The sequence below is a fragment of the Dasypus novemcinctus genome, chromosome 6, assembly GCF_030445035.2.
Source record: "Dasypus novemcinctus isolate mDasNov1 chromosome 6, mDasNov1.1.hap2, whole genome shotgun sequence".
NCBI classification, from domain to species: domain Eukaryota; kingdom Metazoa; phylum Chordata; class Mammalia; order Cingulata; family Dasypodidae; genus Dasypus; species Dasypus novemcinctus.
Genome location: NC_080678.1, coordinates 48,692,138 through 48,718,920, shown reverse-complemented (window position 1 = coordinate 48,718,920; position 26,783 = coordinate 48,692,138). Strand labels below are relative to the sequence as shown.

Below are 26,783 nucleotides of genomic sequence, written 5' to 3'. Positions count from 1 at the left end.
TTTTGTTTCCATTTGTCTCAATATATTTACTGATTTCACTTACAATTTCTTCTTTGATGCACTGATTATTTAGGAGTGTGTTGTTCACTGTCCACACATTTGCAAACTTACTTTTTTAAAAAAAGATTTATTTTTTATTTATTTATCCCTCCCCCCTTGTGGCTTGCTTGCTGTCTGCTCTCTGTGTACATTCGCAGTGCATTTTTTTTGGTGTCTGCTTGTCTCCCTTTGTTGCGTCATCTTGCTATACCAGCTCTCCACAGGTGTGGGCCATCAGCAATCAATGGGCATGAGCTGTCAGCTCTCTGTGGGTGCAGGCCAGCTTTGCCTTCATAAGGAGGCGCTGGGACGCAAACCCAGGGCCTCCCATATGGTAGACGGGAGCCCAATCGATTGAGCCACAGCTGCTTCCCTGCAAATTTACTTTTTTCCTGTCTATTATTGATTTCCAGTTTCATTTCATTATGATCTGAGGTGCTTTGTATAATTTCAATTGTTTTATATTTATTGAGTGGTATTGTGCCTTAACATGTGGTCTATCCTGGAGAAAGATCCATGGGCACTTGAGAAGAATGTATAGCCTGCTGAATTAGGATGCAGTGTTCTGTATGTCTGTTACATCTAACTTGTTTAACATATTGTTTAAGTTCTCTGTTACCTTGTTAATCATCTGTCTAGTTCTATTTAATGTTATGAGTGGGGTGTTGAAGTCTCCCTTCAGTTTTCTCAGAGTTTGTCTGATGTATTTGGGGCACACTGTTAGGTGCATAGATATTTATGACTTATATCTTCCTGGTGGACTGTCCCTTTTATTAATATATAAGTTCCTGGTGGACTGTCCCTTCTGTATCTCTTATAACTTTTTTTGCATTTAAAATCTATTTTGTCTGATATTAGTATAGCTACTCCTACCCTTTTAGGTTACTATTCATGTGGAGTATCTTTTTCCAACCTTTCATTTTCAGCCATTTTGTATCCCCAGGTCTAAAGTGAGTTTCTTATAAGTAGCATTTGGATGGCTTGTGTTTCTTTATCCTTTCTGTCAGCCTGTACCTTTTTATTGGGGAGTTTAATCCATTCACATTCAATGATATTACTGTAAATGTACTATTTACTTCCACCATTTTATTCTTTGGTTTTCATATGTCATATCACTTTGTCTTTTTTCTCTCTTGGTTATCTTTTCTGCTATTCTTTCTTTGATACTCTCCCCCAAGCCTCTCTCTCCTGTCTTTTTCTTTCAAGTTCTAAGGCTTCCTTTAATATTTCCTGCAAAGGTGGATTCTTTCTTACAAAGTCTCTTGGTTTCTGTTTGTTTATGAATATTTTATACTCACCTTCATATTTGAAGGACAATTTTGTTGGATAAAGAATTCTCAGCTGGCAGTTTTTCTCTTTCAGTATCCTAATTGTATCATACCACTGTCTTCTCACTTCCATGGTTTCTGAAGGGAAATCTGCACTAAGTCTTACTGAATGTCCCCCTCTTTTAAAAATTTAATTTAATTTTTAAATTATTTTTTTAAAAAGTTAATAGATCACACAAAAGTTACATTAAATGCATGCCCCTAGTAAGTGATGGTTTGCTTCTCCCTTGCTGCTCTGAGAATTAGCTCTTTTTCTTTGACATTTGACATTCTGAATAGTATGTGTTCTGGAGTAAGTCTATTTGGATTTATTCTGATTGGGGTATGGTGTGCTTCTCGGACATGTAAGTTCATTTCTTTTGTGAGAGATAGGAAATTTTCAGCTATGATTTCCTCAAATACTCTTCCTGCTCCTTTTCCCTTCTCTTCTCCTTCAAGAACTCCCATGACATGTAGTTGTTGCATTTCATGTTGTCACTCAACTCTCCGAGACCCTGCTCCATTTTTTCCATTCCTTTTTCTCTTCATTTTAAGTTGTTCTGTCTTCAATATCACTTATTCTTTCTTCTATCATTTCGAGTCTGCTGTTGTATGTCTCTAACGTATCACCTATTTTGTCTTTCTTTCCCATGATCTCACTTACTTTTCTGTTCAGGATTTCAAATTCTTCTTTGTACTAGATCAATGTCTTCTTTTTTTTTTTTTTAAGATGTATTTATTTCTTTCTCTCCCCCTCCCTGCCCCCCCCCCCCCCAGTTGTCTGCTCTGTGTCCACTCACTCTGTGTTCTTCTGTGTCCGCTTGTATTCTTGTCAGTGGCACCTGGAATCTGTGTCTCTTTTTGTTGTGTCGTCTTGCTGCATCAGCTCATAGTGTGTGCGGGGCCATTCCTGGGTAAGGATTTCCTGATGGGCTGCACTCCTTGAGCATGGGGCTCCCCTATGCGGTGGATACCCCTGCATGGCACAGCATTCCTTATGCGCATCAGCACTGTGCATGGGCCAGCTCATCACTGGGTTTGAACCTTGGAGGCCCTGGATTTGAACCTTGGACCTCCCATGTAGTAGGCAGACGCCCTATCCGCTGGGCCAAATCTGCTTCCTGATCAATGTCTTCTTGATATCATTTATCTCTTTAACTATATTGTCTTTCAACTCATTGATTTTTGGAAATTGAGGTGCATCTTGATGATTAGTTTTCTCAAATTCTGCATCTCCTCTGGGGCTTTGATATATTCCTTTTCTTGGACCATGGCTTCTATTTTCTCAGTATGGCATATTTTTTGCTGGTTCTAGGCATCTGATTAGGATGTAGTTTACTCTGATGCTCAGTTTCTTTGTCTTTGGTGGGGATTTAGTGGCAGGAGGCTGTGTGTTACCACTGCTCTTTGACTCTTGGCTTGACCTGGATTGTTAGGATGGCCCCTGCTGGTTGCTGAAAACTGGGCACTGGACCCAATAATTGGCTGTAGACTCGCTTCCCAGGGCCTTGAGGAGGGAGGCTATAGAGGCTGGAAAAAGCCTCTCCTTATTTTTAATCTTTTCACATGCACTTCCTTGGTCTGCCAGCAGATGGTGCTCTTTGGAAGTTCTCAGTTCAATGCCTGGCATGTATTTGTTGCAACACAGACCAGATCAATGCATTGGGCTTCCTGTCTGGAGGCTAGGAACCCTGAAATTCAAATTTTCTCTGAGACAGTTTGCCAGCCTTCTCTGGCAGCCTCCTCCCTTTCCCAGCTAGGAACTATTTCCACTCCCCTCTGAGTCCTCAACAATCAGTTCTGGTTATCAGAGAAGCAGATTGGGAGTGTCTTATCTTTAATCTGGTGCTGGCTCCCAAGGCAAACACTGGTGTGGCCCCACCTGGCCTGGAAGGGCACCTGGGACATCCTCAACAATCAGTAGTGGCTAGAAAAGAGGGAGATTGTGAGGGTCAGATATATCCAGTCCTTCAACAGCTCCCAGGGCAAACCACTGTGTGGTCCCACCCAGCCTGAAAGAGCTGGTGGGACACAGCAGGCCAAATTTGTGGGTCAGAAGCTGAGTCAGCCTTAGACTGTGTCCCTGTCTCTCCCCTTTCCTGAGGCGGTAGATCTCTGGAGGCCCCTTTGTCTGTAGTGGCAAGCCAAGAGGCCTGAGATTTCTGAAGTGTCCTTAGTGTGGGGGATGGTGCCAGCAGCAGCAGCTGCTGGTTTCAGCTCACAGTTCTGTCATTGCGATTTCCCTCCTGTGTCTCTCCTCTAGGCAGTGTCCAGCCTCCACCTGGTGTCCTAAACTCTAGAAGATCTTTTTCTAGTCTGTTTCAGCCTGTCCTCTAGTTATTTTTCTGAAGAGAGTACCGTGTCTTTCTAGTCTGCCATTTTCCTGGAAGTCTCCAATAATTACTTTTTATAAAAAAGAGATGATATATTTATATTGTACATGTGATTGAGTATATTCTACAAAAGTTCTGGAGTTTTTTGAATCCATGGTATTTTGGGGGACTTTCTTAGACTCTTTTTAAGTTGGTAGTGTGAAGTGTTCTCTGATGAAAACTACATGAAATTTGGCCATTTCAACAATGCTACCACATTTTTATCCCCCCTTGTGGCTTTTTGCATGCTATCTGCTCTCTGTGTCCATTCGCTGTGTGTTCTTCTGTGCCTGTGTTTTATTTACCCTCCCCCCTTGCAGCTTGCTTGCTGTCTGCTCTGTGTCCATTCGCTGTGGGCTCTTCTGTGTTTTTGCTTGTCTCCTTTTTTGTTGCGTCACCTTGCTATATTCTCTGCGGCAATTGTGGGCCAGGCAGTGCCCTCTTCGTGGCATGTGTGTGAGCATGCCTTCAGAAGGAGGCCTTGGGACATGAACCCAGGGCCTCCCATATGGTAGACAGGAGCCCAATTGATTAAGCCACACCTGCTTCCCAATGCTACTACATTTTAAAACAATAACTGCATTCTGCAGAAAGAGTCAGATTTGTCAATATCCAAAGAAAGTTAAATACTAAGAAGAGAGAATAGGAATAAAAAGGCTTCCTCTTGACACTTTATGTTCAGAATTCAGGAAATCCATAATAAAGCCTGGTAAACACTGCATCTTAAGGAGTGCATTCTCTAAATGACACTTTGGTAAGACATGTAACAACTTAAGGAAAAGGGTAAGCAATTCTAGTTGGAGCCCACGAAACAAGTTTCTGGGAGCAGGGCACCCCCATTTATTTGTGCACCCCAGCTAACAAGCATGGTCTTGAGCATGGTCTTGAGTTAGTCCTTAGCAAAGGACTTAACACTAGGCAGCATTGAGAGGCTTGACTGAAAAGAGGAGTACCAAATGAACAACTGCTATCATTGGTAAGGGGGAGCCCTAATTCCCTTCCCCTACCTTCTTCCAGAACACCTGTAGCTGGGTATTACCCACACCTAAGAGTGTACTGGAGAATTATTTTGGGGAAACACTGAAGGCCTTAAGATAAAAGACTTAAGAGTAATAGACTAGATTATTGGTCCCAATTCTTAACTCCTCTGTAATAGAAATTCACATTCTCACTCTGGCCATGGCTTTATGATGAATGGAGTGTACTCTCACACACCTTGTCTTTGGGTTTGGCCAGATAAATTGCTTGTCCTTATTAGCAGACATAAAATGAGCAGAGATTTGAAATAAGCTTTTATGGTTGATTTGATCTCTGGCTCTACTACCTGTAATAATAAAAGCATACCACGGTACACACTAGTCTAAGGAGCATGCGAGACCTGTGGAACACACCTAAACACAATCTGAGGCCTGGAACTAAGCCCAGCAGAGCCCAGTCTGCACATTGGAGAAGCAAGAAATAAATGTCTGTGCTGTATGCCATTAAGATTTTGCAGTTTTTCTGAAGGGGAAAAAAGCTATTACAGATAATAACTTTTGGAGGCCCTCCACCACCACTCGAAGAAAACTGTCTTTACCCTTTTACCATACAGTGAAACCCATGATTTGGCAAGCATCACTGCCCTCCCCCACTTTAAAAATATTTTTTTTTCCTTTTTAGATAAGTTGTGTGTTTACAGAACAATCAATCATGCATGAAATACAGGATGCCCATATACCACCTGTATTAGTCAGGGTTCTCTAGGGAAACAGAACTGACAGGAAATATGGGTAAATAGTATGAGATTTTATAAAATGCTCTCACTTGACTGAGGGGACGCACAAGTCCAAATTCTGCAAGACAGACTGCAAACCAGGGTCTCTATGAAAATCCTTGAGGAGTTCCCAGGAAACACTGTTGTCTGAGGTAGAGATGGGAATTCTCTGAATGCTGAAATCAGTTCTATTTTTATTTATTAAGAAATAATAAATGAATCTTTAAAAAAAAGTGAATGAGAATTGAATTTTAAAAATTTCTCTCCCCTTCCCCCCCACCCCCTTGTCTGCTCTCTGTGTCCATTTTGCTATAAGTTCTTCTGTGTCTGCTTGCATTCTTGGCAGCATCGGGAATCTGTGTCTCTTTCTGGTTGTGTCATCAGTTCTCCATGTGTGGTGCCACTCCTGGGCCGACTGCGCTTTTTTTTGCACGGGGTGGCTCAACGCTGGGTGCACTCCTTGCGCTTGGGGCTCCCCTACGCGGGGGACACCCTTGCTTGGCATGGCATTCCTCGTGCATGGGCCAGGAGGCCCTGGGTTGAACCCTGTACCTCCCATATGGCAGGCGGACACTCCATCAGTTGAGCCACATCTGCTTCCCTCACTTCCTTTTTTAAAATTTTCAACTGATTGGATAAGTCACTCATTGTTGACGGTAATCTCCTTAGTTGATTGTAGGTGTAACCAGCCATCTATGCAATCAACTCACTGATGATTAAAGTCCATGAAATGCCCTTGTATAACAATTAGCCCAGTGCTTTCCTGACCAGACAACTGGCACAATTACCTGGCTGTGTTGACACATCAGCTCCATGGTTTAACTTAGGGTTCACTGTATAATATAGTTACATGAATTTTAAAAAAAATTGTTCCCATATATACAATATAACATTTCTCCTTTTAAGTATATTCATATATATATTTCAGTGCATTAAATATATAGTCACCATGTTGTGCTACCATCACCCCTGTCCATTACCAAAACCTTTCTGTCATTCCAAATAGGAACCCTGTACCTTTCAAGCCTTACCTTTTCATTCCCTATCCCCATCCCATCCAGTGGTAACCTATATTCTAGATTCTGACTCTATGAGTTTGCTTATTCTGATTTTTTCAAATCAGTGAGATCATATAATATTTGTACTTTCACTCAATCTGACATCTTCAAGGTTCACCCATGTTGTCGCATGTATAAGGACTTCATTCATTTTTACAGCTGAATAATGTTCCATTGATTGTATATACATTTTATTTACCCATTCATCAGTTGATGAACATGGGTTGCGTCCATCTTTTGAATAATGCCACTATGAATTGTGGTGTGCAAATCTCTGAGGCCCTACTTTCAATTGTTTTTGGTATATACCTAGTAGTGGAATTGCTGAGTCATCTGGTAGTTCTATACTTAGCTTTCTGAGGAACCGCCAAACTGTCTGCTCTGTGTCCATTTTGCTATAAGTTGCACCACTTAACAATGCCACCAACAATGAATGAGTGTTCCTATTTTCTCCGCATACTTGGTATTTTCCATTTTTAAAATAGTGCCATTCTAAAGGGTGTGAAATAGTATATCATAGTGGTGTTTGTTTGTAGGTAATGGGGATTTAACCTAGGACCTTGTACATAGGAAGTAGGTGCTCAATCACTGAGCTACATCTGCTCCCCAATGAGAGAGCATGTAGCTCTGATCCCCATCCCACCTTTTTTTTTTTTGGAAAGATGTCTGTTTAAGTCTTTTTGTTGCTAAGTTGAAGGATTTCTTCAGTCTGGACAGTAAACTTTTATTGGATGTGGTTTCCAAATATTTTTCCCATTGTGTAGGCTATCATTTTATTTCCATGAGAAAGTTCTTTGTGGACCAAGTTTTTCATTTTTACAAGGGTCCATTTATCGTGTTTTTTTTTTTTTCTTTTGTTGCTTGTGCTTTGGGTGTAAAGTCTAAGAAACCACAGTCTAAGCCAATGTCCTAAAGATGCTTCTCTATGTGTTCTTCTAGGAGATTGACAGTTCTAGCTCTTGTATTTATGTCTGTGATTCATTTTGAGTTGATTTTTCTATATGGTGGGAGATAGTGGTCCTTCTTACTTTTTGGCAAATTGAGATCTAGTTTTCCCAGCACCATTTGTTGAAGAGACTATTCTTGCCCAATTTGCCACCTTGTCAAAAATCCATTGGCCATAAATGTGAGGGTTGATTTCTGAGTTCTAAATTCAATTCCGTTGGTCTTATGTCTGTCCTTGTGAAAGTACAATGCTGTTTTGATTACTGTGGCTTTGTAGAAAGTTTTAAATGAGGTACTGAGTCCTCCCACTTCATTCTTCTTTCTCAAAAAATGGCTTAGCTATTCAGAGCCCCTGACTCTTCCATATAAATTTGATGATTGGCCTTTCCATTTATTTTTAAAATTTATTTTTAATTTATCCTCTCCCTCCCCTCCAGTTGTCTGCCGTGTGCATTCACTGTGTGTTCTTCTGTGTCCACTTGTATTCTTCTCAGTGGCACTGGGAATCTCTTTTTGTTGGGTCATCTTGCTGTGTCAGCTCTCCGTGTGTGGCACCACTCCTGGGCAGGCTGCATTTTTCTTTCCCCGCAGGGTGGCTCTCCTTACAGGGCGCACTCCTTGTGCGTGGGGCTCCTCTACATGGGGAACATCCCTGTATGGCACAGCACTCCTTGTGTGCATCAGCATTGTGCATGGGCCAGCTCAACACATTGGTCAGGAGGCCCTGGGTTTGAACGTTGGACCTCCCATGTGGTAGGTGGATGCTCTATCCATTGAGCGAAATCCACTTCCCATGGCCTTTCCATTTTTGCAAACAATGTTCTTGAAATTTTGATTGGTATTACACTGCATCTATATATTGCTTTGGGGAGAACTGGCATCCTAATGATATTTAGTCTTCTGTTCCATGAATATGGAATGTCCTTCCATTTATTTAGGTTTTGATTTCCTTTAGCAATGTTTTATAATTTTCTGTGCACAAGTTCTTTACATCTTTAGATTTATTCCTAGATATTTCATTGTGAATGGAAATTTTCTCTAGTTTTCTTCCTCCACTTGTTCATTGCTTGTGTATAGAAACATTACTGACATTTGGGTACTCACTTTGTACTCTGCTTCTCTTCTGAACTCATTTATTAGCACTAGGGTTTTTGCTGTGGATTTGTTAGGATTTTCTGTATGTAGGATCATATCATCTGAAAATAGGCAGAGTTTCACTTCTTTCCATCTTGGATGATTTTTACTTCTTTTCCTTACCTAATTTCTCTGACAAGAAATTCAAGTACAATGCTGCTAAAAACTAAGTGTGACAGTGTGCATCCTTGTCTTGTTCCTGATCTTGGTGGGAAAGCTCTAAGTATTTCACCATTAAGTTGGATGTTAGCTGTGGGATTTTCATATATATCCTTTATCATGTTGAGGAAGTTTCCTTCTATTCCTAGTTGTTTTAGGTGTTTTTATCAAGAAGCATTACTGGATTTTCTCAAATGTCTTTTTCTGTATCAACTGAGATGATCACGTGGTCTTTCTTTCATTCTATTGATGTATTACACTAATTGATTTTTTTATGTTAAACCAATAATGCATACCAGAGATAAATCCTAGTTGATCATGGTTTGTAATTCAAAAATGAGGGAGAGATTAAGACATTCTCAGATAAACAAAAGCTGAGGGAGGTCAACACCATTACAACTGCCCTACAAGCAATGATAAAGAGAGTTCTTCAGACTGAAAGTTTTTCAAAGGACTCTGGACAGTGGTTCAAATCAGTATACAGAAATAAAAACCAGCAGTTAAAGTAGCCATTTGGTAATTATAAATGCTCTTTAGCTTTTTTTTTTCTAAGAATGTCTTAATCTTTCCCTCATTTTTTAAACATTAAACAATTTTTATTATGAAAGCTTTAGATTATATAAATGTTAATAAAAAAAATAGGATTCCCCCTATACCCCCCCCACACTTTTTCCACATTAACAACATCTTCCATTGGTGTGGTACATTTGTTACAATTGATGAACATGTATTGAAGCGCTGCTATTAACCATGGTCTATAGTTTATAGTTTAAATTTTGCAATGCACAATTTTATAGGTTTTGACAAAATATACAGTGGCCTGTATCCATCATTGCAATGCCATGCAGGACAATTCCAATGCCCCCAAAATTCCCATTACACCTATTCTTTCTTTCCCCTTCCATCATTATCTCTCGTGGCCCCTGCCTTTATACCAATGATACACAAGTTCTTCTGTTGCTAGAGTAATAAGTCTATTTCAGTCCATAGTTGCATTCCCTGTTTGCTTATTCCTCAATCTTGAGGATTTGGGGATGGTGATGCTGTTTCTGAATGAGAGGGTGCTTAGATCCCATGGGGCAGATGGATGGAACTGTCTTGCTTGGGTGCTGCTGTCTATCAACATCCTTTTGTTAGTTGTCCTGTGTAAGTTCAACGAACTGGAGAATAAATGTTGCAACTCTGCTGAGCTTCAGAGCTCAAATGGCATATGAACAAACTGAAGATTTAAGTCTCTGGGACTGGGACATATGTTTAATGTGTAAAGTGCTAATAATAGGTTCAAACTTTCTTTCAACACTAAGTATTTCAACCCACTTCCTTCTTGTGGCACTCAATCTAATTGTGACTCCCTTGTACTTAGCTTTCAGATGTACATAATTTTTGCTTTTTTTCTTGAAGCTTTCAGAACTTTCTTCTCATCTTTTGCATTTGACAGTGTGATCAATATGTGACAGGGTGTACCTTTCTTCATGTTTATCCTGGTTTTCTATGGGCTTCTTGGATGTGCATATTCACACCTTTTGCTAAGTTTGGGAAATTCTGTGTCTTCATTTCTTTGAATACTCCTTCTGCCCCTTTCTCTTTTTCTTCTCTGTCTGGGACTCTCATAAAGCATATATTGGTGCAACTGATGTTGTCCCAGAGGTATTTTAGAATATTTTTGCTTTTTATAATTCTTTTTCTGTTCCTCAGCCTGACTCATTCACAAGTGCCATGTCTTCAAGTTCACTCATTCTTTCTTCTGCCAGCTCCAATCTGCTGTTGAAACCCTCCTGGGCATTTTTCATTGCAGGTGTTGTGGTCTCCAATTCCAGAAGTTCTTTTTTTAACATTTCTATCCCTTTACTAAGATATTGTTCATTGTTTTCCTGATATCCTTTAGTTCTCTGTTCTTGTATGACCTTGAGCATTTTTAAGGTAAATATCTGTTTCTAAAGATTTCTCCTTCCCCTCCCCCCGTTGCCCCTACTGTCTGCTCTCTGTGTCCATTCACTGTGTGTTCTTCTGTGTCTGCTTGTCTTCTCATTAGGCAGCTCCAGGAACCGATCCTGGGACCTCTGGAGTGGGAGAGAGGCGATCACTTTCTTGTGCCACCTCAACTCCCTGTTCTGCTACATCTTATTTTCTCTCCTCTGTCTGTTGTTGCACCATTTTGCTGTGCCAGCTCTCCAAGTCAGCCAGCACTCCTGCATGGGGCAGTTTTTCTGTTGCTGGGCAGCATTCCCACGCAGGGCGGCACTCCTGTGTGGGCTGGCACTCCAAGTGGGCCAGCTTGCCTTCACCAGGAGACCCTGGATATTGAACCCTGGACCTCCTATATGGTAGACAGGAGCCCAGTTGCTTAAGCCATATCTGTTTAACCATTACCAAACCATTTGCTTGATGTTCAAGCTGGCTTCAGTTGTTGAGAAACTTTATTGAGGCAAGTGCCTTCTTAGAACAGCTTCACATTTGCAATGACCTGACAGAGGTTTTACACCTTTTAACAACTTCTTTATTGCAAAAAATAGAAAAAAAGTTAACTGTGCTTACCTTTTCATAAGAGGTAAGAACTAGCATTAAGATATTTTGATCTTAAATATTTTTCCAGGTTCATGACATATTTATTGTTCCCCTGCCATGTGCTGGGTGTATTGCAGTGCTAGGATCAAGTAGTAAGTAAAAGTAAAAAAAAATCCCCACCATTAAAGAGCTTACATTGTTGTGGTGGCAGTAACATCATAACCAGACTAAGGTCAATTGTTTTGCACTTTTAAGATTCTAAACATATTACAGCAGGCTTATTCACCATTCTACCCCACAACTTATCATAGTGCCAGGCTCATAAATGATGTTCAATAAACATCTACTAAAGTAGTATCTGTGTTTATTGACCCACCGTAACCTTTGCATGACCAGCAAATTAAAGATGCTTGAATCCACACAGGGTTGACTAGTGCAATAGCCTAGCCTCTGTGGCTCACTCAAAAGTTTCTGCAAACACCTTCCTCCTTGCTCAGGATCTTTGCTCCAGGAAGGCAATTAAACATAAGACACTGTGCAACACTGTTTCTAATGTGAGGGTGGGGTGGCAGGTAGAGCAGGAAAGAGGCAATCCTGATATCCCAGTGTTCCAAGGTTACAGACAACAACTGTCTACTATGCACATAAATTGACACAGATTTACTTAGTTTCTCTTTATATCCAACTCTGTCCTAGAATGTTACCTCACTTAATTCTCATTATAACCAAGAGACAGGTTTCAAATTCTTCATTTTAGTGGTCAGACAGGTAAAGTGACTTCACCTACAATAAATTTAAGTATCTGAGATAGAATATGAAGCCAGGACTGTCCAACTCCATGGTGTTTCTCCTTTGCTAGCCTGTCTCCAAGATGGAGGTAATGAAATGACCTTGAACCAATACAACCCCATGGATGGGAGGGACTTTGATTTATTCCTTCTAGAAGATTCTAATCATCTACTTCACAAATTTAAGTTCCTAGTATCTCAGAGTAAAGGAATTTAAAAAAATATTCCCAACTAACTTTAATATACCTTGAGATACTGTGACATGAGACTACCCACTAATCCTGGAATAAGGATTAGTTGCTTGTCTAATCATACTCAAAGTGGCTCTGAGAGTGGGCAAGGAGATACATTTTAATCATTAGAACATGGAATTTAAGCTAGCTTGCTTATAAAATCAAGAAAAAAATCCCTACTGAGATTACTTTTTCTAAAAGAAAAACCTCTAGTTTCTTGATAACTATGATTTAGAAAGAATTATGCAGGCACAGAATTAACTTATATTTTAGTAGTTGTTTAACAGACAAACTACATCTAGAGAACATAAAAATTCTTTATTCAACCTAATCCAGCCAATATTGAGAATAGTCTGTTATATTAAAAACAAGATGTTAAAAAAAATTACAGCACAGTTAGCAAGGTAGTGACAAATTAAGTCACCAAGTTTAATTATATATTTTTCACAGTCATTTGATAATCATGTAATGATGAACAATATTTTCTGCCACTTTGGAGAGATAAATTAAATTGTGCAAAGAACAGGATTTTACTAGTTGTCACTGAATTCTGTGAAAGAGGTTTAAAACATTAAAGTTTCTAGAAATAACACAGTACACAAACATGAAAATAAACTGGAAAACACAAAATAAATCCACTCATCCCAAAGTCTACATCATTCCTTTAATTTGTCTCCTAATGTCTTTTACCTCTTTCATTCCCTTTTCCTAGAGTGGAAAGAGAGACAATTTAGCAACTAGGAAACAAATATTGCTCTGTAGGGGCTATTTCAAACCTAAAGTGCCTCTGTCTTCCTTATATTTCTCAGTTAATCCTGGAAACAGTCTTCTAAGTATGACTTGCATTTCAGAGATGAAGAAAATAGGTGAGAGAAAGTAACTTGGCCAAGGACATATAGTTAATAAAAATAAGAGGATATGAACCCAGATTCACTCAACTCTTAATTGGCTCATGCTTTCTCATTGATTCATAGTGGTGCATCTAAAGCTTTTTAGATTTAAAAGTGTTCAATTCCAGGGCTAAAGGCCACTCTGGTGCCCAGGCAGACAGTTCCCTCCCCACAATCCTAGAACACCTCCCCCAAAAGAATGAGAGATGTCTCCCTGGTTCTCACAAGCCCTGATGCCAACAAACCCAAGCAGCTACTCCCTCATTTTGGCATTAGAGTACTAAGTGGGGAACTGTGTGCTTATCTAACTTAGTAAAGGCTGGCTGCCTAAAGCTGTTCTATGTAACAAAACTATGTAGGAAGTTTCTATTTAATACGTTTTTTCATACTGAAAATTAAAAAGATAAACCAATATAGTTTACAATTATAGCTATATAATCTAAGTTATTATATATCATAAAATTTATATTTCCCCTTCAGAATTGCAGCAGTGTTATTTCTTAAAGAAGCTTTAGATTACATACATGTTACATTAAAAATATAAGGGATTCACATATGCCCCACTTGCTGCCCCTCCCACACTTTCCCATATTAACAACATCCTTCATTAGTGTGGTACATTTGTTACAATTGATGAACATGTATTGAAGCACTGCTACTAACATGGTCTATAGTTTACATTATAGTTTACACTCTGTCCAGCACAATTTTGTGAGTTATGACAAAATATACAATGGTCTGTATCCATGACTGCAATGTCATGCAGGACAAATCCAATGTCCCAAAATGCCCACATACCACAACAATTCTTCCCTCTCCGGTCCCTTAGAACTTCTGGTGGCCTCTGCCTTTACATCAATAAGAGTTCTTTCATTGCTAGAATAATAATAATCTACTTTAGTCCACTGTTCATTCCCCAATCTTGAGGATTATGGGATGGTGATGCCCATCTGTTTCTGAGAGGGGGTTTAGATGCAGTAGTGCTCTTAATAAGGCTCATTGTCAGTCAACTCTTCCCCCCCACCTCCAAATAATTCTAACCATAATGTTTGAAACCAGTCACATAAACGCCATATATCTTAACTCAAAATTAAGACATTCATACTATAGAAAGGTACTAGTCTTTAATTACTAAAATTGACATACATTACTGCAATCTAAATACATCAACCTATATCCACTACACTCCTAAAGAGAAGTGGCCACTTATCAATAAGGGGGAAACATTTACTATTGTCATGCATTACAAACTGTGGGCAAGAAAATAAAAATAAATAACAGTTTTGGAATTATCATTTAAAATCTTTTTAATTAATGAAAATAATTAATCACAAGACCATTCAGACTTCTGAACACTAAAATGGCCACTTTTTATTGAAATGGCTTAAAATAAATAATTGCTTTTGAAAAATGAATACAAAACTGGTTAAACAGTGATCATTAAGGTGCTTGCCTCATCAACATGACAAGCAATTAAAGTCTAGAAACATCAGTACTGGTTTTCCATAATAAATTAGCTAAAGCCCAAAAAGATGACCTCAATATTTATCCAAGATTTTTGTTTTCACAATTATCTTGCCACTGACTGGTATAAAGAAAAAGAGCTCAAGGCCTCTCCTTGGTTTACTCACTGCTAGTTTTCAATTTGCTGAAACTAGTTAGAAACAGTAAGAAAGGGACCAAGTCTGTCTTGTTCACCATCATATCCCACAGCACTTAGCTCAGTGTCTGGCAAGTCTAGGAGGTACTCAACAAATATCTGAATACCTGAATCAATGAAAGAGGAGAGTAAATTACCTATTATTCTTTGCAAACCTTCCTGTGTAACAAACTATTATAAACTGACAGCTCTTCTAGAAATATGGATTTTAAAAACTTTACTTCAGTGATAGGACCTAATGAATGACACACTCATCCTCTCTATATGTAATTCAGATTGCTTGACTCAAAACTACATTATGAACTATAAAATATCCACATTATATAAATAAAATTTAATAGTGAAAAAGAGATCTGGAAGCCCTGTGAATTTTCACTGTAGACATTGTGGAGGTCATTATATGGATTAAGAGAAACATGAACTCATTTGTTCAGATAATCATTTGAATGGATGCATACATTTTGGTTTGCTGTTTATTTAGAACTAATTTAATTTACATTTCTTTATAGTAACATATAATCCTGTTTAGCAGGTAATCAAATTATTCTGAGAAGAGTCCTTCTCTTTGAGTTGCTTATTCTAAGAAAACACTGAAAAATGAACATGTACAAAAGAGGCATTTGAATAAAACGGCATGTGCATCTTTTAATATTTGCACAGTTTGATCTTTACATTTCTGTCTGGAGAATATAAGAACAAAATCCAGGTAGACCATACTAAGATAAGAGGTCAGATGACTGCCAAAAAGGAAGTACATACAAAACAATTAAAACAAATCACCTCCTTAGGTTCCATGATTACTGAGAGGATTTCCCTTGCCCTAAGTGCTTTTATTATATTTCTTAAAAATATAGGAGCAGCAGCTTATCACAAGTCTCCACTACTGTGCATAAATGATAGAATCAGAACAACACAACAGACTTATACGGATGAGAAGAGTGCAGAACAACTAGAAGTCACAGTTTTATGCTTCTTCTTGCTCTGGATAATTTAGAATTTTGCGGTGTGCCTGACGTAAATATTGCTGCTGTTTGAAGTAAACTTTAAATGCTCCTTTTATGGCAACAAAAGCAATTCCACCCTAAAATAAAAAGGAAAGTGAGTTTTTTATAATGCAGGTTTAGAGAAACGTAATATAAAAACAATTTTATTTTGATCATAAAATATATATGCTTTGATGCTAAACTAATTCAGATGACTACAAATGAATTGGTTCTCTTTTCTACTAGGAGGTGAGACAGGGACAGAGAGAGACACACTACAGGGAAGAGAAGACAGATGAGCTTTCCCTGTTATCCTACTTGAGTAATCTTCCTTCTACTTAGCTCTACACATCCGTTCTTATTTAGAAGAGAGAACTGGACCAGGGCACTAAGTACAGATGCCAGTAGACAGAATAAATGGGAATAATAGTAATAATGAGAGCAAGTAATATGAATGCTTACTCTGTGCAGTAAGGACTTCAAATAAGTTATCTCATTTAATCCTTGCAATAATTCTGGTAAGTACCATTACTGCCCCCATTCTATAGACATAGAGAGTAAAAAAATTTCCTTAGGTTTCAGAATAAGGCAATATCTGAGATAGAATGTGAACCAAGCAGTCTGACCCTAGAGCAGAAACTCTTCAGTTTGAGCTTGTTGTCAAAGGGGATGGATATGATGATTCACACATATTCTAGAAGGAGAATTCACCCACAACTTGGTTCTGCAAGGCCAGAACTGCTGCAGGGGCTCCTTTGTTCTCTATTCCCTCTCAAGCTGTTGGATAGCAGTGGGGATCAAATAGAGGGTTTAAGGTACAGTAGTCAGACTGAAAATTTAAATGGCCCTGTTGTTCTGTTCTTTAACAAATACACAGTTCACTATTTTGCAATGTTATTTGAAAAATTAGTATTAAAGCCATCTTACCAAGATTGTCCTTTGTAAATTAGAGTTAACACTACTGAACATCAGTTTACCAACTATAGTCGCAATAGTAGGAAAGACAAGGGCACCACACAAAATTCGAGTAGCAGAGACGTGATCTGCTAAAGGATTAGCTTCAGCTGGAATTCGAGGAACAGGACAACCAATCCCTAGAGGGGGAAAAAAAAAGAGCAATGTATCAGTCCTAATAAATCAGAAAAGCTAAAAATACTAATTAAAACATTTCTTTAAAAAAAAAAGCATGCCATGGTTCTTCCACAAGATCAATTTAACATGTACACTACAACGACAATTCAGGGATTTACCTGGAAAAATACTGTTCAAAACTTGTAGTTTATTAGAGTATTTACGCCATAGTCTAAGCACGTAGTCTTCCCAGCGAATCATCTTGCCTAATATCAGCATGACAGGAATAGTAGGAAGTCCAATTAAAAGGAATAAAGGATCAGCTCTTTCCATAACATCCAAACCTTCTTTATGACCTACAACCTGTGAAAAAGAAAGCATTTGCTAGAGTAATTTCTTTACCCAATGCTCTAAACATAATTTATTTTACAGGTAATGCTAAATTTCAAAAGAACACAGAAAAAAACGTTGTAAAGGTAAGCTGGACAGCTATCAGTCCTGGTATTTATAAGAAATGTCTCTCATTCATGGAGGGGAAGCTCCCAGGCTATCTCATATACATTGGAATAAAAACGTTTTAAAGATGACTGAACGACATTAATTACCTTTCAACAGGGGATATCTGGTTCCTTTAGGTTAGACTAGGTCTTAATTCTAGGTCTTACTGTCTTTTAGCAGAGTAGTTGTTTTCCTACTCTTCCTTTAAAAGTAACTAGTCAAGGGTCAGGATGGTTTTTAAGAGATGGTTTGAAAGTTTACTTCTTTCTGGCTCTTCTTCCTCACTAAAGAGTGTGTGGGATAGGGTTAATCTTTCTAGCTGGTTAAGTGTTTGCTCTACAGACCCAACTTTCCCAAAGTGCAATTCCAAGGTCTAGATTTTGGTGGTTGTAGTAGGAGGTTCACAGTTTATAGGTCCCAGGAATTGTCTCCAATCCAGGAACTCTAAAGTGCTCTGGCTATGGGCTAATGAAGCAAGTACAGTCCTCCTCCTCCACCACCTCCACCTGGAAAATGATGCTATTTTTCAGCTGATTTAGATTCCAGAGGGCAAAAGGGACATGACTAATTGGCATTTGCCAATCTCCATACTTGTCAAACACTCAAATCTTTTTCACTTGTTGATCAATTTGACTTCATGCTTCTGTAAACATTTCCATTCTCTCAGTCTCTAGGAGCTTCTTACTTTTGACTAGATTAATTTCTCTGGAAATTCTTTTTTAAAGGTCAAAAATGACCATCCTTTAGCCAAGTCTCTGTTTACAAATTAAACATGTTTCTCTGAGGTATTTTTCTTGGCAGTTATGACATGGGAAGATTTTTATCAGTTTTGTGCATTTAGCCCACCCATGTATCATATAGTGAGGTGGGTTTTGTAGGTTTTCTATTATATAGGGCTCTGCAGTTCTTCTAATCACACTTGAAAAATAGACCAGGAAAGAAGGACTAGAAAGGACCTTGTATCTTGCAGGGGTAGAGGAAAAAGGAAGGAAGGGAAGGGAGGGAGGGAAAAAAGAGGGAAGACTAAAAGCTGCCAGGGATGATAAATACTCAGAAAAGCAATCTCATTAAAAAACTAAATGCAATATTTCAAAAAAAAACCAAGATGTCCTTTGTTTATAGCAAAAGATTTCTTTAGTTGTAATACTAGGAGATAAGGAACAAGATCAGTCTGAGAATGACTGGGGCAAATTGGAACTCTAGGCAACAGACTCGATCCAGATAAAAATATTTTATAAAATGTGGAATATTATAATGGGGGTGGAATATTATAATGGGGGTGGAACATGGGAATCCTGTATTTTAGGCATGATTGTTCTACAAGCCCACAACTTCTCTAATAAAGGGATAAAAAGTATGTGGAATGGAATTAAGTGGTTGCTCTTTACATTTCAACTAGTGATATACCCCAAACTTGCTCTTGGTAAAAGTATCTAACTAAACTACATCCTTAAAGTACTGCAGTCTAGCCACTTCCTAATGTTAAAAACCCATGGTATCAGTATCTGATATTCCTGTGTGACTCTAGGCAGAAAGCAACTTCACATCTTGCATGTGGAGGGTGACTGTTTTCCTAAAGTGAAATGGTCTGTTGGTTCTTAGTATTTCATAAACCCTAATCCCACACGGGTGGCAAAAATGGATTAGCCTATAGATTGTGTTTTACCTATAATACTTTATAAGAATACTCCATTCTTACATCATTTTACATTTTCAATATAATGATCACATTAAAGTGTTAACTAATTGTGATTTAAATATTCACAAACTGCTAGCAAATAAATTCAGAAATTTGAAGAATTCCATGGTCAGATCATGTGTTTTATCTGGGGGGAAGGGCAGTTAGAATAGTCAGGTATGAATGAATATTCAGGTATGGATTACACAGCAAGGGAAAATTTGTTCCTCATGGGTAGCAGAAAAATCTTACAACCAGATGTCTAAGAATAAGGAAATGAAAATGAAATACAGCAAAGAGTGAGCAAAAAGGTACCCTGTCTCACTTGTTATGGCTAAAATGGAGACAGATGCCTGTGTCACATAAGTAAGAAGTGGGATGAGGCTCACCATTCAATCATTCATTCATTCATTCATTCATTCATTCATTCAAGTACTGATTACATGCCAGTATACAGACCTGTATGTTGGGGAAAAAAGACATCTTTTGGGGGTAAAAGACAAATCCAACAAATGTGTAAATATATATATTATGAAGGAAAGAAAGTAGTAAAACATCTGTAGTATAACATCTGCTACCACACTCATACTCAGAGGCAGTAAATAAAAGCTGAATTAAGCAATGGGCTTGACTTAACTTAGGTCAGTACAAAACCAGTGAACCTTATGTGTAATCATGGACACTTCTGGTTTTATGCTCCAAGATTTAACAAGATCATTCTTAAGACTTAAATTTTGGGGTGAGATATAGGAACTACAGAATGCCTTCTCTATGAATTTGATATACATGTATAAATAAATGCCTACAGAATTATAGAGGTTTAGAAAAAGTATTTTTTTTCCTGTGGAAAAGCTAAAAGCTAGATCATCACACCCACCTAGGCTTGTAGTTCACTGCTGCGGAAAGGCTAAAAGTTTTAATTAAGGCCTGATCTTTTTAAGCACTGGGTATCAGAACCCTACTTTTAAATGGGAGGATGGAATAGTGATGAACTAAAAGGTTTCCTTAGTGAGAATTAAGGGTAATTAAGTAACCTGTAATTAAGAATGGACAATGCTTATGGGGGTTGTCTTTACACTAGGGGCAAAAGTGGGAACTAGGCTTCATATAAAGTTCTACTGTTCCAGGATAAAATGTTTCAGCCACGTCTGGGATGAGGTCTCATTCAAGGAGCCGTAGATTAGAGTCAGCAGTCTAATGCTTCTTTGTAGCTATGTGGCACTAGACATGTAAAAATCGCTAAACCTGTAAACTAGGAATAATTAATAGTATCTATATCATAAGAATGTTACAAGGATTAAATTCATCAATGCTTAAAAGGTGTTCAACCCAGTGTGAGGGGTGGGGGAGAGTTAGCTGTCATGTTGACGTTCAATAAAAATATAAGTGGAGGGTTCCATTCAAGTTCCCCACAATTAGCAAGCATTGAACCTAAGAATCTGGTCGATGGAGAGGGAAAGGAAATAAATGAGGGCAAGAAGGTGTTTCTCCTTCCTTATTTTATTTGCTTGAGATCCAGAATAGTCAGAGAACAGAAGAAAAAGTACAGTTTGGCACCCTGCCAGTGAGCCTTGTCTTGGAATTTATCCTCCCCTGTGTGACAGAGTTGGACTCAGTTGTGGTTTCCCTACACATGGCTCTTCTGCCCCTTCTATTTGAACCTATAGTTAGTGCTATACTTGATAGGTATATGTTCAAGAGACTTAAATCTTTGGCTCTTCCATGTGCCAGTTGGGCCCTGAATCTCAGCAGAGTTGTAACACTGACTCTCTAGTTCACTGGATTCATCCAGGACAACTAACAAGGTGATGATGATGGACAACACCCATCCCAAGGAACAGAGAGAGTCTACAACTGCAAGCAAGATAGTTCCATCCATTTGTTCCATGGGATCTAAGCCCCCTCTCAATTAGAGGCAGAGTGGGCATCACCATCCCCAAATCCTCAAGACTGGGGAATGAACAATGGATTCAAGTAGACTTACTATTATATTACTATAGACTTATTGTTATTCTAGCAATGGAAAAACTTGTATCATTGATATAAAGACAGTGGCCACCAAGATTGTGTGGGGAGGAAGAGGGGAAAATAGATGTTATATGAGGGCATTTTCGGGACACTGGATTTGTCCTGCATGATGTTGCAATGATGGATACAGGCCATTATATATTTTGACATAACTTACAAAACTGTAAGGGACAGGGTATAAACTATAATGTAAACTATAATCCATGGTTAGTGGCAATGCCTCAATATGTGTTCATCATTTGTAACAAATATACCACTCTAATGAAGGATGTTGCTAATGTGGGAAAGTGTGGGAGGGGGAGAAAGTGGGGCATATGGGAATCCCCTATATTATTTTTTAAATACAATTTTTATTTATTTTCAAGATACTTAGATTATATAAAATGTTACATAAACATATATAAGGGATTCCCATATGCCCCATCCCCTATGTTTTTAATGTAACATTTATAAATCTAAAGTTTAAGATAAAAAAAAAAAAGAAACAATGCACATACCCTATTAAATTTCCTCAGGCAGGTAAAAGTCTTCCTGATACTCTTAAATCACCCAATAGCCCTTATCTATTGTCACAGTTAACCCCTCTCATTTCTGGGTTATTAAAAAAAAAAAAAAAAAGAAAAAATTTCATGTGAGACAGTACATGTGAAGGTGATTTCTAAATGGTAACAAACAATACATGTACTATCTTAATTTAAGAATTTTAGGTTTTCTTCATTATTGTCATCATTAAACATATGTTCATTCACAGCTCCTTGTTTCTGTCAATTCCCAGCCTTTACCAATTCAAATTCATTATTTCCTCCAAGGGTCAGCTCAACTGCCTGGTTTGGTAAGTTTAAATGATCTTCCACTTTCCTGGTACTTTTTGAATGAATCACACCAGTATGGTTCAAAATGCCAGAAAAAGCTGGTATACCACTTTTTTGGAAGGTGCAACCAATATACCCTAATTGGTTCCTCCTTAAAGTGCCCATTATCTTTAATATTTCTTTTAAAGACTGATCTAGCCTAAAAACCTTTGCTCAAAGAGCCACCCCACTTATAGTCCATTCAGTCTTGAGAAATCAATCCTAGAGGGTCTCAGTTTCCTTCTCTGAACCCACTCTCCAAAGGAAGAAAAAAACACCAACCTAAACATCTTTAAAATGTATCTGTACAGTAAATAACATACAGTATCTTCTGCTACAGGTCTCATGTCTGCCAGTCTTTGTGAATTGTCTGCAATTTTTCTGATATAATATATACTGAAACTCATTATTGGAATTTAATAAATTATTGCTAATTAACTTAATAAATTAATAAATTTAAAAATAAAATCAGTTAAACAAATCTGTTTAGTACCTGATAGAACTTGTCACATTAAAAAAATCAGTATCTGTAAAACCTTTTATGTGTTAGCCTCTGTATAGGTGCTGTAGCTGTAACAGGGAATAGAGAAATATGAGACAGATTCTGCTTTCAAAGAAATTATCTTCTTGTAGGAAAATTAAGGCCTAGTTACAGGAAAAGTTTAATAGCTTAGGTAATCTATACAAGAAATGTCACCTGGTCAACACAAGATTAGCTGTCAAATGAAGAATAAGAACAATCATGAAGGGAGTGGATGTGGCTCAAGCAGTTGAGCACTTGCCTACCACACGGGAGGTCCCGGGTTCAGTTCCGGTGCCTCCTGAAACAAATAAAAACAAACAACAAGCAAAACAAACAATAAAACCCAACTCAGAGAAGCCTACATGGCTCAGTGGTTGAGTGCCAGCTACCCCATATATGAGGTCCTGGGTTCAATACCTGGCCCCAGGCACCTCAAAACAAACAAATAAAAAACCCCGACACATAAACAAATAAAACAAAACAAAAACAATCATGAATGCAGAGGAAGAAGAAATACAATGGGCAGAAGTTGCCTGGTAAGTTTCATGAAGAAAAAGTAGCTGAACTAAGCCTGGAAGGAGAGTTTAGATTTGATTCAGTAGACAGGGGACTGGAAGGCAGATATGAGGTAGAGAGAGTGACATAAACCAATAGGGGTTAAAGACTAATATAAAGATGGAGTTGGAGAAGACAGCTCAATAAGGCCTCAAAGTAGCAAGATTGTAGAGGAACCTGAATCTCAAATCAGGTAAAGTGTTTCTATTTTTTTTCACAACACTCACGACAAATGATGTTTTACTATTTGTGATTCCTTCCAGTGACTATGTCCATATTTTTCTGGTTGTCCTCAACATTTTTTGAAGAAGAACTTCACAATACTTTGTCTAACCATGACTATTAATGGGGCAATTATAAAGGCTGCTCACTATAGACTCTGGCACAGATAGATGATATACAATTTTTAGGATATTAGATAAATCCTTCCATACCCTTTTCTTCTATTCATACTCATATTAAAGAGAAGCAAAATACATCATCTATGAACTTAAGTGTGCTAACTATTATTTAGCTATTATAAAACAATTAACAACCAACTAGGGGCTACTCTTAAAAACCACTACTTACAGGGAAGCGGACTCGGCCCACTAGATACGGCGTCTGTCTACCACATGGGAGGTCCTTGGTTCAAACCCCGGGCCTCCTTGACGGGTGTGGAGCTGGCCCATTCGTGGTGCTGATGCGCACAAGGAGTGCACCCCGTAAGGAGAGCCACCCAGTGCAAAAGAAAGTGCAGCCTGTTCAAGAATGGTGCCGCACACACGGAGAGCTGACACAAGATGACACAACAAAAATAAACAGATTCCCGGTGCCGCTGATAAGGATAGAAGCAGCAGTCACTGAAGAAGACACAATGAATGGACACAGAGAGCAGACGGGGGCGGGAGGGGAGAGAAATTTAAAAAAAAAACAACAACAAACACTACTTATTGCAATGGAGATGGGGAATAAGGTGCTAAGTTATTATTTTAGGAAGAGTTAACTTAAGGGTGGATTGGTAGAGAAGAATGAAGTGAGAGGAACCAATCAAGAGGCCCTTTTAGCCATTCAGAGATTATGGGAGGGCGACAAGAAGATACCAGGTGGTAAAGACTGAGAAAAGGAAGTCACAGATGCAAAACATATTAAAATGGAAAAACTGCTTGTACTTGATCAGTAGATTCAATATAGGTCTATGAAGTACAAGGAGGTGAAGGTAACCCTAAGAATCTAGGCTGCAAATAGAATAGAAAAATAATAGTAGGAATAAAAGATACAGAGAAATTAAAATGGAAGATATATTTTGCATTCAAATTGAGGAAAAGACAAGTTTGATTTCATTAATGTTGTATGTCAAGTCATAAGAGGTCATTCAAGACATGTCAAAACTGGAAGTGCAGGCCTGAATTTGGGGAAAGAAATGACAAAGAACAGAACACAAAAGCAAAGAGATGAAAATCTTTAAGGAAGAGGTATACAGAGAGAAATGTTCTCTTAAGGGCCTGCGACTGAATCTTAAAATTTAGGTATCGCTAATCTTTACCAACAGTTACTTTTTGTAGTATTGTTTGTAAAGGCAGACGACTAGAAACAACTAACTGTCCATCAACAAACAACTGTTAGTAAAGTGTCCTATTTCCATATAGAGAATGCTATATGCAGCTATAGAAAAGAATGAGAATGGTTTCTGAGGTCTTATATGAGAAGATGCGAGGAGCCACTACTTATTTTAAAAGAAGGATGCAGCTATGATATGCTTTCTTTTGAGATGGGAAAAAAAAAGTGTGTGTGTGGGAATATTTGTTTTTGCATAAAGAAATATTTACAGAAGGAGTGTCTGGAAAAATATACATGAAATTAACAGTAGTTACTGGGGAAAAGGGAATCTGGGCAAATGAAGGAAAAGAGTGACAGGTATACTTTTCACTGGATAGCTTAAAAAAAAAAAAAGGTACCAGGGCCAGGGATTGAATCCCAGACCCTGTATGTGGGAAGCTCGCACTCAACCACGGAGCCACTCCAGCTCCCACTGGCTAGCCTTTTTACATATTTTCTTATTTTTAAGCCATGTGTTATTAGGGTGTTATTATCTATTAAACAAAGAGAAAAAAACTCCTAACAAAAGTCTATTTAACAGATCTTCCCATCAAAAGTATTATCACTGGAGCACATTATTTTGAGTATAATCAACAGCAAACTGTACAGGTGAATGTGCTTAAAAAAGGAAACTTTAGGATGTATATGTTATCAGAAATAAAAACTCAAAGTTAAAACAGAACTGTACAACACAGTGAACCCTACTGCAGAGGAAGGACTATAGTTACTAATACAAGTATAAAAATGGTTCTGGGGAGTGGGTATGGCTCAGTGGTTTAGTGTTTGCTTCCCATGTATGAGGTCCTGGGTTCAATCTCTGGTACTGCCTTTAATTAAAAAAAAAGAAAAAAAGTTCTTTCATGAATTATAACAAATGTATGATACTAATATGTGTCATATAAGGTGGTGATAATAGGATGGTATATGGGAAAACATACATTTAATGTAAATAATGGATGATAGAACTGTTTTAATTTTTCATCAAATGTAACAAAGGTAAATACTGTTAAAAAAAAAAAGTATAAAAAATAATAATTTTTAAAAGTGCTACCATCAATGGTAGAGAAATGTTCCATACCAGGGCAAGGTGTTTGGGACAGGGTGGTACATGGGAATCTTGTATTTTATGCAGGATTGTTTTGTAAACAATTTCTAATTAAAAAAAAAAAAAAAAAGTAATATCACTGAATAAATGATGAACCTGCATCACTGTGACTGCTCCATAAGTCACAGCTGTCCAATAGATAGAGCCAACCATTATTCCCGCTGCAGCAAATGGACAGGCTTTTGAGATCAGTCTATCTGCAAGATCCAAGACGTAAACAACTGGACCTATAATATAAAGAAAAGAAGTAAAGTTTCAACACAAAGTGGACTTTTTACAAATAAATTGTTCATTATTTTCTATAGATGTAAAACACTTTTATGAAGTCAGATGTTATGATGCTTTAGAAATAATTATTATAAATATGATAGGAAACCAGATTTGAATAGATTTAGAAAGTCTCTGTCATTTGTATGAAGTTTTTTACCTCTTAAATTTTAGCAAATGGCACCTTTAAAATTTTATCTCTATAACTGAACCTAAGATAAGAAACTCAAGTACAGCTGCTTCTTATGAAGGAAATGTCTTTATACTTCCATCTCTTAGTCACACTGAATACTGCACAGTGAAATAGCCATTCTGATTTACTCTTCCTGAACACTTCCTGGCAACAATAAGATTCTTTAGCACTTGGTGAGAGTATCATTTCTCTGACTTAATTACTTCCTTGGTATAATGTGGAAAGGTAACTAAGGCTATTTTCTTATAGCTATACAAAGTCAATTTATTTTAATTTATTCTCTAACAAACTTGTTTTTATGATCATGATGCCAGTTTTTATGGCATTCCAATAGCTGTGCCAATCATGCTTTTGCCATTATGCTTACTCTGAAATCTGGCAACAACTTTTCCGTGGAATAGCTATATTTGGAGGTATTCTACTAACTGTCATTAAGCTCAGTATAGTTTAGTTCTAGAATAGTCCAGGATAACAGAAGGGTCTAAGGCTTGTTTAAGCAAGTACTGAATATCTGTGTTAACCTCTTAATTTATAGTAATCATATTAGTTGAATATCTTCTATATACAAACTACTATTACTTGGGACATTTTCTTAGCCTATATTAAAGAC

The 26,783-nt window shown here is 37.9% G+C and overlaps 1 protein-coding gene across 1 annotated transcript in view; it reads right to left on the bottom strand.

The window, feature by feature from the left end:
• Window positions 1-12,592: 12,592 nt before the first annotated feature.
• The window catches only part of MARCHF5 (membrane associated ring-CH-type finger 5), a 64,794-nt gene continuing 50,603 nt past the window's right edge, over window positions 12,593-26,783 (bottom strand). The window contains exons 3-6 of the mRNA XM_004449998.5: window positions 25,810-25,940; window positions 17,077-17,260; window positions 16,754-16,920; window positions 12,593-15,924 (exon numbers count right to left, since the gene is read on the bottom strand). Coding sequence (XP_004450055.1) covers window positions 15,808-15,924; window positions 16,754-16,920; window positions 17,077-17,260; window positions 25,810-25,940 — 599 coding nt within the window. The 3' untranslated portion in view covers window positions 12,593-15,807. The remainder of the gene's footprint in view (window positions 15,925-16,753; window positions 16,921-17,076; window positions 17,261-25,809; window positions 25,941-26,783) is intronic.